Source organism: Electrona antarctica (genome assembly GCF_951216825.1).
Source record: "Electrona antarctica genome assembly, contig: scaffold_403, whole genome shotgun sequence".
Lineage (NCBI taxonomy): Eukaryota > Metazoa > Chordata > Actinopteri > Myctophiformes > Myctophidae > Electrona > Electrona antarctica.
Genome location: NW_027637329.1, coordinates 72,932 through 87,500, shown reverse-complemented (window position 1 = coordinate 87,500; position 14,569 = coordinate 72,932). Strand labels below are relative to the sequence as shown.

Genomic DNA, 14,569 nt, shown 5'->3' with positions numbered 1-14,569 from the left:
TTGGTTTGCACCATTCAACTAACCTGACTCCGCCAGATGGGGCAGCAGAGAGTACACTGGGTTCCCCCCTCCTGCTCCCATCTGGGAACTCTCAGGCAGACTTGATGCCCGGCCACAAAACGGCCTGGCCAATCAGCAGCAGGTAGAAGCTAGAAGCTGCTGCTAGAAGTTGCTAGAAGCTGCTGCTGATTGGCCAGGCCGTTTTGTGAACACTGTGTACTCTCTGCTGCCCCATCTGGCGGAGTCAGGTTACCATTCAACACCCCCATACTACATTTACCTACACTACTGATTTCACTGATTAACCACACATCCACTCACCTACACTACTGATTTCACTGATTAACTACTGATTAACTACTGATTTCACTGATTAACCCCATATCATGTTGAAGCTTTAAGTTACTGATATTGTAAATAAATATTGTTTTGTGCACTTTTAAACAGCCGTGTGTCTTCCTCCTTTTGTTATGGCCTAAGAGCCAGGTCATAACAGTTGGTTAAACCAAGGAAAAGTGCTTCGGACAAAACCCATTAACTCCATTGGACCCTCAATCTGCTTTAACAGCTAACTCCACCACCTCTCCTCCTCTCAAACTGTCTGCTAAAGCAGCTAACTCCACCACCTCCCCCCCTCTCAAACTGTCTGCTAAAGCAGCTAACTCCACCACCTCTCCTCCTCTCAAACTGTCTGCTAAAGCAGCTAACTCCACCACCTCTCCCCCTCTCAAACTGTCTGCTAAAGCAGCTAACTCCACCACCTCTCCCCCTCTCAAACTGTCTGCTAAAGCAGCTAACTCCACCACCTCTCCCCCTCTCATGCAAGTAATTGACAATATATAATATATAAGTCACTAGTATTGCTTTGTTTTCAAAATATACGGTTTTCTTCATTTCCTGAAAAATGTATCTTTTTGGAGTGAGGTGGTTTCTTCCCGTTCCCGACAGCCGAGATATTGACATGTATTCATCTGGTTATGATTCACACATTATGATGGTTGTCATGGTGATGTATAAATGTAATGTTTATGATGGTTGTCATGGTGATGTATAAATGTAATGTTTATGATGGTTGTCATGGTTTCAGCGTTGATCGTCAGAGAGCAGAGTCTCCTGTACCCAGCTGTGTCTCCATGAAGAGTGACTGGTCTAAGGATGGATGGATTGACTTCAAAGATGGACACCACTCTACTGATCAGAGGTCAGTGTGGGAAACTATCAGAAAACAACACATGATATAGTTTTACTAGACTCTACTGATCAGAGGTCAGAATGTCTCTCCTACATTTAGTGCAGCATCTTAAATTAAAAGAGAGGAGAAAAAGTTTGAATCCGGGTCACGTCACCAATGTAACGCCTGGGATTCGTACTCCGGTCTCCCACATGAAAGTCCAACATCTTAACCACTAGACCAAAGGGATATCCCTGAGATATTGGACTTTCATGCAGGAGACCCGAGTTCGAATCCCGGGCGATACATCAGTGCCGTGACCCGGATCGGGTTTCCCCGTGGGAGAAGGTCTAAAGGGGGGTGAGTGTAGCAGAGTGGCTCACAGCCTGATGGTGGCGCTATAGTGTAGCAGAGTGGCTCACAGCCTGATGGTGGCGCTATAGTGTAGCAGAGTGGCTCAGAGCCTCTGCCTGATGGTGGCGCTATAGTGTAGCAGAGTGGCTCACAGCCTGATGGTGGCGCTATAGTGTAGCAGAGTGGCTCACAGCCTGATGGTGGCGCTATAGTGTAGCAGAGTGGCTCACAGCCTGATGGTGGCACTATAGTGTAGCAGAGTGGCTCACAGCCTGATGGTGGTGCTATAGTGTAGCAGAGTGGCTCACAGCCTGATGGTGGCGCTATAGTGTAGCAGAGTGGCTCACAGCCTGATGGTGGCGCTATAGTGTAGCAGAGTGGCTCACAGCCTGATGGTGGCGCTATAGTGTAGCAGAGTGGCTCAGAGCCTGATGGTGGCGCTATAGTGTAGCAGAGTGGCTCTCAGCCTGATGGTGGCGCTATAGTGTAGCAGAGTGGCTCACAGCCTGATGGTGGCGCTATAGTGTAGCAGAGTGGCTCACAGCCTGATGGTGGCGCTATAGTGTAGCAGAGTGGCTCAGAGCCTGATGGTGGCGCTATAGTGTAGCAGAGTGGCTCACAGCCTGATGGTGGCGCTATAGTGTAGCAGAGTGGCTCACAGCCTGATGGTGGCGCTATAGTGTAGCAGAGTGGCTCACAGCCTGATGGTGGCGCTATAGTGTAGCAGAGTGGCTCACAGCCTGATGGTGGCGCTATAGTGTAGCAGAGTGGCTCACAGCCTGATGGTGGCGCTATAGTGTAGCAGAGTGGCTCACAGCCTGATGGTGGCGCTATAGTGTAGCAGAGTGGCTCACAGCCTGATGGTGGCGCTATAGTGTAGCAGAGTGGCTCACAGCCTGATGGTGGCGCTATAGTGTAGCAGAGTGGCTCACAGCCTGATGGTGGCGCTATAGTGTAGCAGAGTGGCTCAGAGCCTGATGGTGGCGCTATAGTGTAGCAGAGTGGCTCTCAGCCTGATGGTGGCGCTATAGTGTAGCAGAGTGGCTCACAGCCTGATGGTGGCGCTATAGTGTAGCAGAGTGGCTCTCAGCCTGATGGTGGCGCTATAGTGTAGCAGAGTGGCTCACAGCCTGATGGTGGCGCTATAGTGTAGCAGAGTGGCTCACAGCCTGATGGTGGCGCTATAGTGTAGCAGAGTGGCTCTCAGCCTGATGGTGGCGCTATAGTGTAGCAGAGTGGCTCTCAGCCTGATGGTGGCGCTATAGTGTAGCAGAGTGGCTCACAGCCTGATGGTGGCGCTATAGTGTAGCAGAGTGGCTCTCTGCCTGATGGTGGCGCTATAGTGTAGCAGAGTGGCTCACAGCCTGATGGTGGCGCTATAGTGTAGCAGAGTGGCTCACAGCCTGATGGTGGCGCTATAGTGTAGCAGAGTGGCTCACAGCCTGATGGTGGCGCTATAGTGTAGCAGAGTGGCTCAGAGCCTGATGGTGGCGCTATATCAGAGTGGCTCAGAGCCTCAGCCTGATGGTGGCGCTATAGTGTAGCAGAGTGGCTCACAGCCTGATGGTGGCGCTATAGTGTAGCAGAGTGGCTCACAGCCTGATGGTGGCGCTATAGTGTAGCAGAGTGGCTCACAGCCTCTGCCTGATGGTGGCGCTATAGTGTAGCAGAGTGGCTCAGAGCCTCAGCCTGATGGTGGCGCTATAGTGTAGCAGAGTGGCTCACAGCCTGATGGTGGCGCTATAGTGTAGCAGAGTGGCTCAGAGCCTGATGGTGGCGCTATAGTGTAGCAGAGTGGCTCACAGCCTGATGGTGGCGCTATAGTGTAGCAGAGTGGCTCACAGCCTGATGGTGGCGCTATAGTGTAGCAGAGTGGCTCAGAGCCTGATGGTGGCGCTATAGTGTAGCAGAGTGGCTCAGAGCCTAATGGTGGCGCTATAGTGTAGCAGAGTGGCTCACAGCCTGATGGTGGCGCTATAGTGTAGCAGAGTGGCTCAGAGCCTAATGGTGGCGCTATAGTGTAGCAGAGTGGCTCACAGCCTGATGGTGGCGCTATAGTGTAGCAGAGTGGCTCACAGCCTGATGGTGGCGCTATAGTGTAGCAGAGTGGCTCACAGCCTGATGGTGGCGCTATAGTGTAGCAGAGTGGCTCACAGCCTGATGGTGGCGCTATAGTGTAACAGAGTGGCTCACAGCCTGATGGTGGCGCTATAGTGTAGCAGAGTGGCTCACAGCCTTATGGTGGCGCTATAGTGTAGCAGAGTGGCTCACAGCCTGATGGTGGCGCTATAGTGTAGCAGAGTGGCTCACAGCCTCAGCCTGATGGTGGCGCTATAGTGTAGCAGAGTGGCTCTCAGCCTGATGGTGGCGCTATAGTGTAGCAGAGTGGCTCACAGCCTCAGCCTGATGGTGGCGCTATAGTGTAGCAGAGTGGCTCTCGGCCTGATGGTGGCGCTATAGTGTAGCAGAGTGGCTCACAGCCTCTGCCTGATGGTGGCGCTATAGTGTAGCAGAGTGGCTCACAGCCTGATGGTGGCGCTATAGTGTAGCAGAGTGGCTCACAGCCTGATGGTGGCGCTATAGTGTAGCAGAGTGGCTCACAGCCTGATGGTGGCGCTATAGTGTAGCAGAGTGGCTCACAGCCTCTGCCTGATGGTGGCGCTATAGTGTAGCAGAGTGGCTCACAGCCTGATGGTGGCGCTATAGTGTAGCAGAGTGGCTCACAGCCTGATGGTGGCGCTATAGTGTAGCAGAGTGGCTCACAGCCTGATGGTGGCGCTATAGTGTAGCAGAGTGGCTCACAGCCTGATGGTGGCGCTATAGTGTAGCAGAGTGGCTCACAGCCTGATGGTGGCGCTATAGTGTAGCAGAGTGGCTCACAGCCTGATGGTGGCGCTATAGTGTAGCAGAGTGGCTCACAGCCTGATGGTGGCGCTATAGTGTAGCAGAGTGGCTCACAGCCTGATGGTGGCGCTATAGTGTAGCAGAGTGGCTCTCAGCCTGATGGTGGCGCTATAGTGTAGCAGAGTGGCTCACAGCCTGATGGTGGCGCTATAGTGTAGCAGAGTGGCTCTCAGCCTGATGGTGGCGCTATAGTGTAGCAGAGTGGCTCACAGCCTGATGGTGGCGCTATAGTGTAGCAGAGTGGCTCACAGCCTGATGGTGGCGCTATAGTGTAGCAGAGTGGCTCTCAGCCTGATGGTGGCGCTATAGTGTAGCAGAGTGGCTCTCAGCCTGATGGTGGCGCTATAGTGTAGCAGAGTGGCTCACAGCCTGATGGTGGCGCTATAGTGTAGCAGAGTGGCTCTCAGCCTGATGGTGGCGCTATAGTGTAGCAGAGTGGCTCACAGCCTGATGGTGGCGCTATAGTGTAGCAGAGTGGCTCACAGCCTGATGGTGGCGCTATAGTGTAGCAGAGTGGCTCACAGCCTGATGGTGGCGCTATAGTGTAGCAGAGTGGCTCAGAGCCTGATGGTGGCGCTATATCAGAGTGGCTCAGAGCCTCAGCCTGATGGTGGCGCTATAGTGTAGCAGAGTGGCTCACAGCCTGATGGTGGCGCTATAGTGTAGCAGAGTGGCTCACAGCCTGATGGTGGCGCTATAGTGTAGCAGAGTGGCTCACAGCCTCTGCCTGATGGTGGCGCTATAGTGTAGCAGAGTGGCTCAGAGCCTCAGCCTGATGGTGGCGCTATAGTGTAGCAGAGTGGCTCACAGCCTGATGGTGGCGCTATAGTGTAGCAGAGTGGCTCAGAGCCTGATGGTGGCGCTATAGTGTAGCAGAGTGGCTCACAGCCTGATGGTGGCGCTATAGTGTAGCAGAGTGGCTCACAGCCTGATGGTGGCGCTATAGTGTAGCAGAGTGGCTCAGAGCCTGATGGTGGCGCTATAGTGTAGCAGAGTGGCTCAGAGCCTAATGGTGGCGCTATAGTGTAGCAGAGTGGCTCACAGCCTGATGGTGGCGCTATAGTGTAGCAGAGTGGCTCAGAGCCTAATGGTGGCGCTATAGTGTAGCAGAGTGGCTCACAGCCTGATGGTGGCGCTATAGTGTAGCAGAGTGGCTCACAGCCTGATGGTGGCGCTATAGTGTAGCAGAGTGGCTCACAGCCTGATGGTGGCGCTATAGTGTAGCAGAGTGGCTCACAGCCTGATGGTGGCGCTATAGTGTAACAGAGTGGCTCACAGCCTGATGGTGGCGCTATAGTGTAGCAGAGTGGCTCACAGCCTTATGGTGGCGCTATAGTGTAGCAGAGTGGCTCACAGCCTGATGGTGGCGCTATAGTGTAGCAGAGTGGCTCACAGCCTCAGCCTGATGGTGGCGCTATAGTGTAGCAGAGTGGCTCTCAGCCTGATGGTGGCGCTATAGTGTAGCAGAGTGGCTCACAGCCTCAGCCTGATGGTGGCGCTATAGTGTAGCAGAGTGGCTCTCGGCCTGATGGTGGCGCTATAGTGTAGCAGAGTGGCTCACAGCCTCTGCCTGATGGTGGCGCTATAGTGTAGCAGAGTGGCTCACAGCCTGATGGTGGCGCTATAGTGTAGCAGAGTGGCTCACAGCCTGATGGTGGCGCTATAGTGTAGCAGAGTGGCTCACAGCCTGATGGTGGCGCTATAGTGTAGCAGAGTGGCTCACAGCCTCTGCCTGATGGTGGCGCTATAGTGTAGCAGAGTGGCTCACAGCCTGATGGTGGCGCTATAGTGTAGCAGAGTGGCTCACAGCCTGATGGTGGCGCTATAGTGTAGCAGAGTGGCTCACAGCCTGATGGTGGCGCTATAGTGTAGCAGAGTGGCTCACAGCCTGATGGTGGCGCTATAGTGTAGCAGAGTGGCTCAGAGCCTGATGGTGGCGCTATAGTGTAGCAGAGTGGCTCACAGCCTGATGGTGGCGCTATAGTGTAGCAGAGTGGCTCACAGCCTGATGGTGGCGCTATAGTGTAGCAGAGTGGCTCACAGCCTGATGGTGGCGCTATAGTGTAGCAGAGTGGCTCACAGCCTGATGGTGGCGCTATAGTGTAGCAGAGTGGCTCACAGCCTGATGGTGGCGCTATAGTGTAGCAGAGTGGCTCACAGCCTGATGGTGGCGCTATAGTGTAGCAGAGTGGCTCACAGCCTGATGGTGGCGCTATAGTGTAGCAGAGTGGCTCACAGCCTGATGGTGGCGCTATAGTGTAGCAGAGTGGCTCACAGCCTGATGGTGGCGCTATAGTGTAGCAGAGTGGCTCAGAGCCTGATGGTGGCGCTATAGTGTAGCAGAGTGGCTCTCAGCCTGATGGTGGCGCTATAGTGTAGCAGAGTGGCTCACAGCCTGATGGTGGCGCTATAGTGTAGCAGAGTGGCTCTCAGCCTGATGGTGGCGCTATAGTGTAGCAGAGTGGCTCACAGCCTGATGGTGGCGCTATAGTGTAGCAGAGTGGCTCACAGCCTCTGCCTGATGGTGGCGCTATAGTGTAGCAGAGTGGCTCACAGCCTGATGGTGGCGCTATAGTGTAGCAGAGTGGCTCACAGCCTGATGGTGGCGCTATAGTGTAGCAGAGTGGCTCACAGCCTGATGGTGGCGCTATAGTGTAGCAGAGTGGCTCAGAGCCTGATGGTGGCGCTATAGTGTAGCAGAGTGGCTCACAGCCTGATGGTGGCGCTATAGTGTAGCAGAGTGGCTCACAGCCTGATGGTGGCGCTATAGTGTAGCAGAGTGGCTCACAGCCTGATGGTGGCGCTATAGTGTAGCAGAGTGGCTCACAGCCTGATGGTGGCGCTATAGTGTAGCAGAGTGGCTCACAGCCTGATGGTGGCGCTATAGTGTAGCAGAGTGGCTCACAGCCTGATGGTGGCGCTATAGTGTAGCAGAGTGGCTCACAGCCTGATGGTGGCGCTATAGTGTAGCAGAGTGGCTCACAGCCTGATGGTGGCGCTATAGTGTAGCAGAGTGGCTCACAGCCTGATGGTGGCGCTATAGTGTAGCAGAGTGGCTCACAGCCTGATGGTGGCGCTATAGTGTAGCAGAGTGGCTCAGAGCCTGATGGTGGCGCTATAGTGTAGCAGAGTGGCTCTCAGCCTGATGGTGGCGCTATAGTGTAGCAGAGTGGCTCACAGCCTGATGGTGGCGCTATAGTGTAGCAGAGTGGCTCTCAGCCTGATGGTGGCGCTATAGTGTAGCAGAGTGGCTCACAGCCTGATGGTGGCGCTATAGTGTAGCAGAGTGGCTCACAGCCTGATGGTGGCGCTATAGTGTAGCAGAGTGGCTCTCAGCCTGATGGTGGCGCTATAGTGTAGCAGAGTGGCTCTCAGCCTGATGGTGGCGCTATAGTGTAGCAGAGTGGCTCACAGCCTGATGGTGGCGCTATAGTGTAGCAGAGTGGCTCTCAGCCTGATGGTGGCGCTATAGTGTAGCAGAGTGGCTCACAGCCTGATGGTGGCGCTATAGTGTAGCAGAGTGGCTCACAGCCTGATGGTGGCGCTATGGTGTAGCAGAGTGGCTCACAGCCTGATGGTGGCGCTATAGTGTAGCAGAGTGGCTCAGAGCCTGATGGTGGCGCTATATCAGAGTGGCTCAGAGCCTCAGCCTGATGGTGGCGCTATAGTGTAGCAGAGTGGCTCACAGCCTGATGGTGGCGCTATAGTGTAGCAGAGTGGCTCACAGCCTGATGGTGGCGCTATAGTGTAGCAGAGTGGCTCACAGCCTCTGCCTGATGGTGGCGCTATAGTGTAGCAGAGTGGCTCAGAGCCTCAGCCTGATGGTGGCGCTATAGTGTAGCAGAGTGGCTCACAGCCTGATGGTGGCGCTATAGTGTAGCAGAGTGGCTCAGAGCCTGATGGTGGCGCTATAGTGTAGCAGAGTGGCTCACAGCCTGATGGTGGCGCTATAGTGTAGCAGAGTGGCTCTCAGCCTGATGGTGGCGCTATAGTGTAGCAGAGTGGCTCACAGCCTGATGGTGGCGCTATAGTGTAGCAGAGTGGCTCTCAGCCTGATGGTGGCGCTATAGTGTAGCAGAGTGGCTCAGAGCCTGATGGTGGCGCTATAGTGTAGCAGAGTGGCTCTCAGCCTGATGGTGGCGCTATAGTGTAGCAGAGTGGCTCACAGCCTGATGGTGGCGCTATAGTGTAGCAGAGTGGCTCTCAGCCTGATGGTGGCGCTATAGTGTAGCAGAGTGGCTCACAGCCTGATGGTGGCGCTATAGTGTAGCAGAGTGGCTCACAGCCTGATGGTGGCGCTATAGTGTAGCAGAGTGGCTCTCAGCCTGATGGTGGCGCTATAGTGTAGCAGAGTGGCTCTCAGCCTGATGGTGGCGCTATAGTGTAGCAGAGTGGCTCACAGCCTGATGGTGGCGCTATAGTGTAGCAGAGTGGCTCTCAGCCTGATGGTGGCACTATAGTGTAGCAGAGTGGCTCACAGCCTGATGGTGGCGCTATAGTGTAGCAGAGTGGCTCACAGCCTGATGGTGGCGCTATAGTGTAGCAGAGTGGCTCACAGCCTGATGGTGGCGCTATAGTGTAGCAGAGTGGCTCAGAGCCTGATGGTGGCGCTATATCAGAGTGGCTCAGAGCCTCAGCCTGATGGTGGCGCTATAGTGTAGCAGAGTGGCTCACAGCCTGATGGTGGCGCTATAGTGTAGCAGAGTGGCTCACAGCCTGATGGTGGCGCTATAGTGTAGCAGAGTGGCTCACAGCCTCTGCCTGATGGTGGCGCTATAGTGTAGCAGAGTGGCTCAGAGCCTCAGCCTGATGGTGGCGCTATAGTGTAGCAGAGTGGCTCACAGCCTGATGGTGGCGCTATAGTGTAGCAGAGTGGCTCAGAGCCTGATGGTGGCGCTATAGTGTAGCAGAGTGGCTCACAGCCTGATGGTGGCGCTATAGTGTAGCAGAGTGGCTCACAGCCTGATGGTGGCGCTATAGTGTAGCAGAGTGGCTCAGAGCCTGATGGTGGCGCTATAGTGTAGCAGAGTGGCTCAGAGCCTAATGGTGGCGCTATAGTGTAGCAGAGTGGCTCACAGCCTGATGGTGGCGCTATAGTGTAGCAGAGTGGCTCAGAGCCTAATGGTGGCGCTATAGTGTAGCAGAGTGGCTCACAGCCTGATGGTGGCGCTATAGTGTAGCAGAGTGGCTCACAGCCTGATGGTGGCGCTATAGTGTAGCAGAGTGGCTCACAGCCTGATGGTGGCGCTATAGTGTAGCAGAGTGGCTCACAGCCTGATGGTGGCGCTATAGTGTAACAGAGTGGCTCACAGCCTGATGGTGGCGCTATAGTGTAGCAGAGTGGCTCACAGCCTTATGGTGGCGCTATAGTGTAGCAGAGTGGCTCACAGCCTGATGGTGGCGCTATAGTGTAGCAGAGTGGCTCACAGCCTCAGCCTGATGGTGGCGCTATAGTGTAGCAGAGTGGCTCTCAGCCTGATGGTGGCGCTATAGTGTAGCAGAGTGGCTCACAGCCTCAGCCTGATGGTGGCGCTATAGTGTAGCAGAGTGGCTCTCGGCCTGATGGTGGCGCTATAGTGTAGCAGAGTGGCTCACAGCCTCTGCCTGATGGTGGCGCTATAGTGTAGCAGAGTGGCTCACAGCCTGATGGTGGCGCTATAGTGTAGCAGAGTGGCTCACAGCCTGATGGTGGCGCTATAGTGTAGCAGAGTGGCTCACAGCCTGATGGTGGCGCTATAGTGTAGCAGAGTGGCTCACAGCCTCTGCCTGATGGTGGCGCTATAGTGTAGCAGAGTGGCTCACAGCCTGATGGTGGCGCTATAGTGTAGCAGAGTGGCTCACAGCCTGATGGTGGCGCTATAGTGTAGCAGAGTGGCTCACAGCCTGATGGTGGCGCTATAGTGTAGCAGAGTGGCTCACAGCCTGATGGTGGCGCTATAGTGTAGCAGAGTGGCTCAGAGCCTGATGGTGGCGCTATAGTGTAGCAGAGTGGCTCACAGCCTGATGGTGGCGCTATAGTGTAGCAGAGTGGCTCAAAGCCTGATGGTGGCGCTATAGTGTAGCAGAGTGGCTCACAGCCTGATGGTGGCGCTATAGTGTAGCAGAGTGGCTCACAGCCTGATGGTGGCGCTATAGTGTAGCAGAGTGGCTCACAGCCTGATGGTGGCGCTATAGTGTAGCAGAGTGGCTCACAGCCTGATGGTGGCGCTATAGTGTAGCAGAGTGGCTCACAGCCTGATGGTGGCGCTATAGTGTAGCAGAGTGGCTCACAGCCTGATGGTGGCGCTATAGTGTAGCAGAGTGGCTCACAGCCTGATGGTGGCGCTATAGTGTAGCAGAGTGGCTCAGAGCCTGATGGTGGCGCTATAGTGTAGCAGAGTGGCTCTCAGCCTGATGGTGGCGCTATAGTGTAGCAGAGTGGCTCACAGCCTGATGGTGGCGCTATAGTGTAGCAGAGTGGCTCTCAGCCTGATGGTGGCGCTATAGTGTAGCAGAGTGGCTCACAGCCTGATGGTGGCGCTATAGTGTAGCAGAGTGGCTCACAGCCTCTGCCTGATGGTGGCGCTATAGTGTAGCAGAGTGGCTCACAGCCTGATGGTGGCGCTATAGTGTAGCAGAGTGGCTCACAGCCTGATGGTGGCGCTATAGTGTAGCAGAGTGGCTCACAGCCTGATGGTGGCGCTATAGTGTAGCAGAGTGGCTCAGAGCCTGATGGTGGCGCTATAGTGTAGCAGAGTGGCTCACAGCCTGATGGTGGCGCTATAGTGTAGCAGAGTGGCTCACAGCCTGATGGTGGCGCTATAGTGTAGCAGAGTGGCTCACAGCCTGATGGTGGCGCTATAGTGTAGCAGAGTGGCTCACAGCCTGATGGTGGCGCTATAGTGTAGCAGAGTGGCTCACAGCCTGATGGTGGCGCTATAGTGTAGCAGAGTGGCTCACAGCCTGATGGTGGCGCTATAGTGTAGCAGAGTGGCTCACAGCCTGATGGTGGCGCTATAGTGTAGCAGAGTGGCTCACAGCCTGATGGTGGCGCTATAGTGTAGCAGAGTGGCTCACAGCCTGATGGTGGCGCTATAGTGTAGCAGAGTGGCTCACAGCCTGATGGTGGCGCTATAGTGTAGCAGAGTGGCTCAGAGCCTGATGGTGGCGCTATAGTGTAGCAGAGTGGCTCTCAGCCTGATGGTGGCGCTATAGTGTAGCAGAGTGGCTCACAGCCTGATGGTGGCGCTATAGTGTAGCAGAGTGGCTCTCAGCCTGATGGTGGCGCTATAGTGTAGCAGAGTGGCTCACAGCCTGATGGTGGCGCTATAGTGTAGCAGAGTGGCTCACAGCCTGATGGTGGCGCTATAGTGTAGCAGAGTGGCTCTCAGCCTGATGGTGGCGCTATAGTGTAGCAGAGTGGCTCTCAGCCTGATGGTGGCGCTATAGTGTAGCAGAGTGGCTCACAGCCTGATGGTGGCGCTATAGTGTAGCAGAGTGGCTCTCAGCCTGATGGTGGCGCTATAGTGTAGCAGAGTGGCTCACAGCCTGATGGTGGCGCTATAGTGTAGCAGAGTGGCTCACAGCCTGATGGTGGCGCTATGGTGTAGCAGAGTGGCTCACAGCCTGATGGTGGCGCTATAGTGTAGCAGAGTGGCTCAGAGCCTGATGGTGGCGCTATATCAGAGTGGCTCAGAGCCTCAGCCTGATGGTGGCGCTATAGTGTAGCAGAGTGGCTCACAGCCTGATGGTGGCGCTATAGTGTAGCAGAGTGGCTCACAGCCTGATGGTGGCGCTATAGTGTAGCAGAGTGGCTCACAGCCTCTGCCTGATGGTGGCGCTATAGTGTAGCAGAGTGGCTCAGAGCCTCAGCCTGATGGTGGCGCTATAGTGTAGCAGAGTGGCTCACAGCCTGATGGTGGCGCTATAGTGTAGCAGAGTGGCTCAGAGCCTGATGGTGGCGCTATAGTGTAGCAGAGTGGCTCACAGCCTGATGGTGGCGCTATAGTGTAGCAGAGTGGCTCTCAGCCTGATGGTGGCGCTATAGTGTAGCAGAGTGGCTCACAGCCTGATGGTGGCGCTATAGTGTAGCAGAGTGGCTCTCAGCCTGATGGTGGCGCTATAGTGTAGCAGAGTGGCTCACAGCCTGATGGTGGCGCTATAGTGTAGCAGAGTGGCTCACAGCCTCTGCCTGATGGTGGCGCTATAGTGTAGCAGAGTGGCTCACAGCCTGATGGTGGCGCTATAGTGTAGCAGAGTGGCTCACAGCCTGATGGTGGCGCTATAGTGTAGCAGAGTGGCTCACAGCCTGATGGTGGCGCTATAGTGTAGCAGAGTGGCTCAGAGCCTGATGGTGGCGCTATAGTGTAGCAGAGTGGCTCACAGCCTGATGGTGGCGCTATAGTGTAGCAGAGTGGCTCACAGCCTGATGGTGGCGCTATAGTGTAGCAGTGTGGCTCACAGCCTGATGGTGGCGCTATAGTGTAGCAGAGTGGCTCACAGCCTGATGGTGGCGCTATAGTGTAGCAGAGTGGCTCACAGCCTGATGGTGGCGCTATAGTGTAGCAGAGTGGCTCACAGCCTGATGGTGGCGCTATAGTGTAGCAGAGTGGCTCACAGCCTGATGGTGGCGCTATAGTGTAGCAGAGTGGCTCACAGCCTGATGGTGGCGCTATAGTGTAGCAGAGTGGCTCACAGCCTGATGGTGGCGCTATAGTGTAGCAGAGTGGCTCAGAGCCTGATGGTGGCGCTATAGTGTAGCAGAGTGGCTCTCAGCCTGATGGTGGCGCTATAGTGTAGCAGAGTGGCTCACAGCCTGATGGTGGCGCTATAGTGTAGCAGAGTGGCTCTCAGCCTGATGGTGGCGCTATAGTGTAGCAGAGTGGCTCACAGCCTGATGGTGGCGCTATAGTGTAGCAGAGTGGCTCACAGCCTGATGGTGGCGCTATAGTGTAGCAGAGTGGCTCTCAGCCTGATGGTGGCGCTATAGTGTAGCAGAGTGGCTCTCAGCCTGATGGTGGCGCTATAGTGTAGCAGAGTGGCTCACAGCCTGATGGTGGCGCTATAGTGTAGCAGAGTGGCTCTCAGCCTGATGGTGGCGCTATAGTGTAGCAGAGTGGCTCACAGCCTGATGGTGGCGCTATAGTGTAGCAGAGTGGCTCACAGCCTGATGGTGGCGCTATAGTGTAGCAGAGTGGCTCACAGCCTGATGGTGGCGCTATAGTGTAGCAGAGTGGCTCAGAGCCTGATGGTGGCGCTATATCAGAGTGGCTCAGAGCCTCAGCCTGATGGTGGCGCTATAGTGTAGCAGAGTGGCTCACAGCCTGATGGTGGCGCTATAGTGTAGCAGAGTGGCTCACAGCCTGATGGTGGCGCTATAGTGTAGCAGAGTGGCTCACAGCCTCTGCCTGATGGTGGCGCTATAGTGTAGCAGAGTGGCTCAGAGCCTCAGCCTGATGGTGGCGCTATAGTGTAGCAGAGTGGCTCACAGCCTGATGGTGGCGCTATAGTGTAGCAGAGTGGCTCAGAGCCTGATGGTGGCGCTATAGTGTAGCAGAGTGGCTCACAGCCTGATGGTGGCGCTATAGTGTAGCAGAGTGGCTCACAGCCTGATGGTGGCGCTATAGTGTAGCAGAGTGGCTCAGAGCCTGATGGTGGTGCTATAGTGTAGCAGAGTGGCTCAGAGCCTAATGGTGGCGCTATAGTGTAGCAGAGTGGCTCACAGCCTGATGGTGGCGCTATAGTGTAGCAGAGTGGCTCAGAGCCTAATGGTGGCGCTATAGTGTAGCAGAGTGGCTCACAGCCTGATGGTGGCGCTATAGTGTAGCAGAGTGGCTCACAGCCTGATGGTGGCGCTATAGTGTAGCAGAGTGGCTCACAGCCTCAGCCTGATGGTGGCGCTATAGTGTAGCAGAGTGGCTCACAGCCTCAGCCTGATGGTGGCGCTATAGTGTAGCAGAGTGGCTCTCGGCCTGATGGTGGCGCTATAGTGTAGCAGAGTGGCTCACAGCCTCTGCCTGATGGTGGCGCTATAGTGTAGCAGAGTGGCTCACAGCCTCTGCCTGATGGTGGCGCTATAGTGTAGCAGAGTGGCTCACAGCCTGATGGTGGCGCTATAGTGTAGCAGAGTGGCTCACAGCCTGATGGTGGCGCTATAGTGTA

The 14,569-nt window shown here is 55.3% G+C and overlaps 1 protein-coding gene across 1 annotated transcript in view; it reads left to right on the top strand.

Moving 5' to 3' along the window:
* LOC306918985 (NACHT, LRR and PYD domains-containing protein 3-like) overlaps positions 1 to 14,569 on the top strand; it is a gene marked incomplete at its 3' end in the record, with an annotated part of 96,422 nt that overhangs the window by 10,577 nt on the left and 71,276 nt on the right. Inside the window, exon 6 of the mRNA XM_079531821.1 lies at positions 1,088 to 1,201. Within this exon, the coding sequence (XP_079387947.1) occupies positions 1,088 to 1,201 (114 nt within the window). The remainder of the gene's footprint in view (positions 1 to 1,087; positions 1,202 to 14,569) is intronic.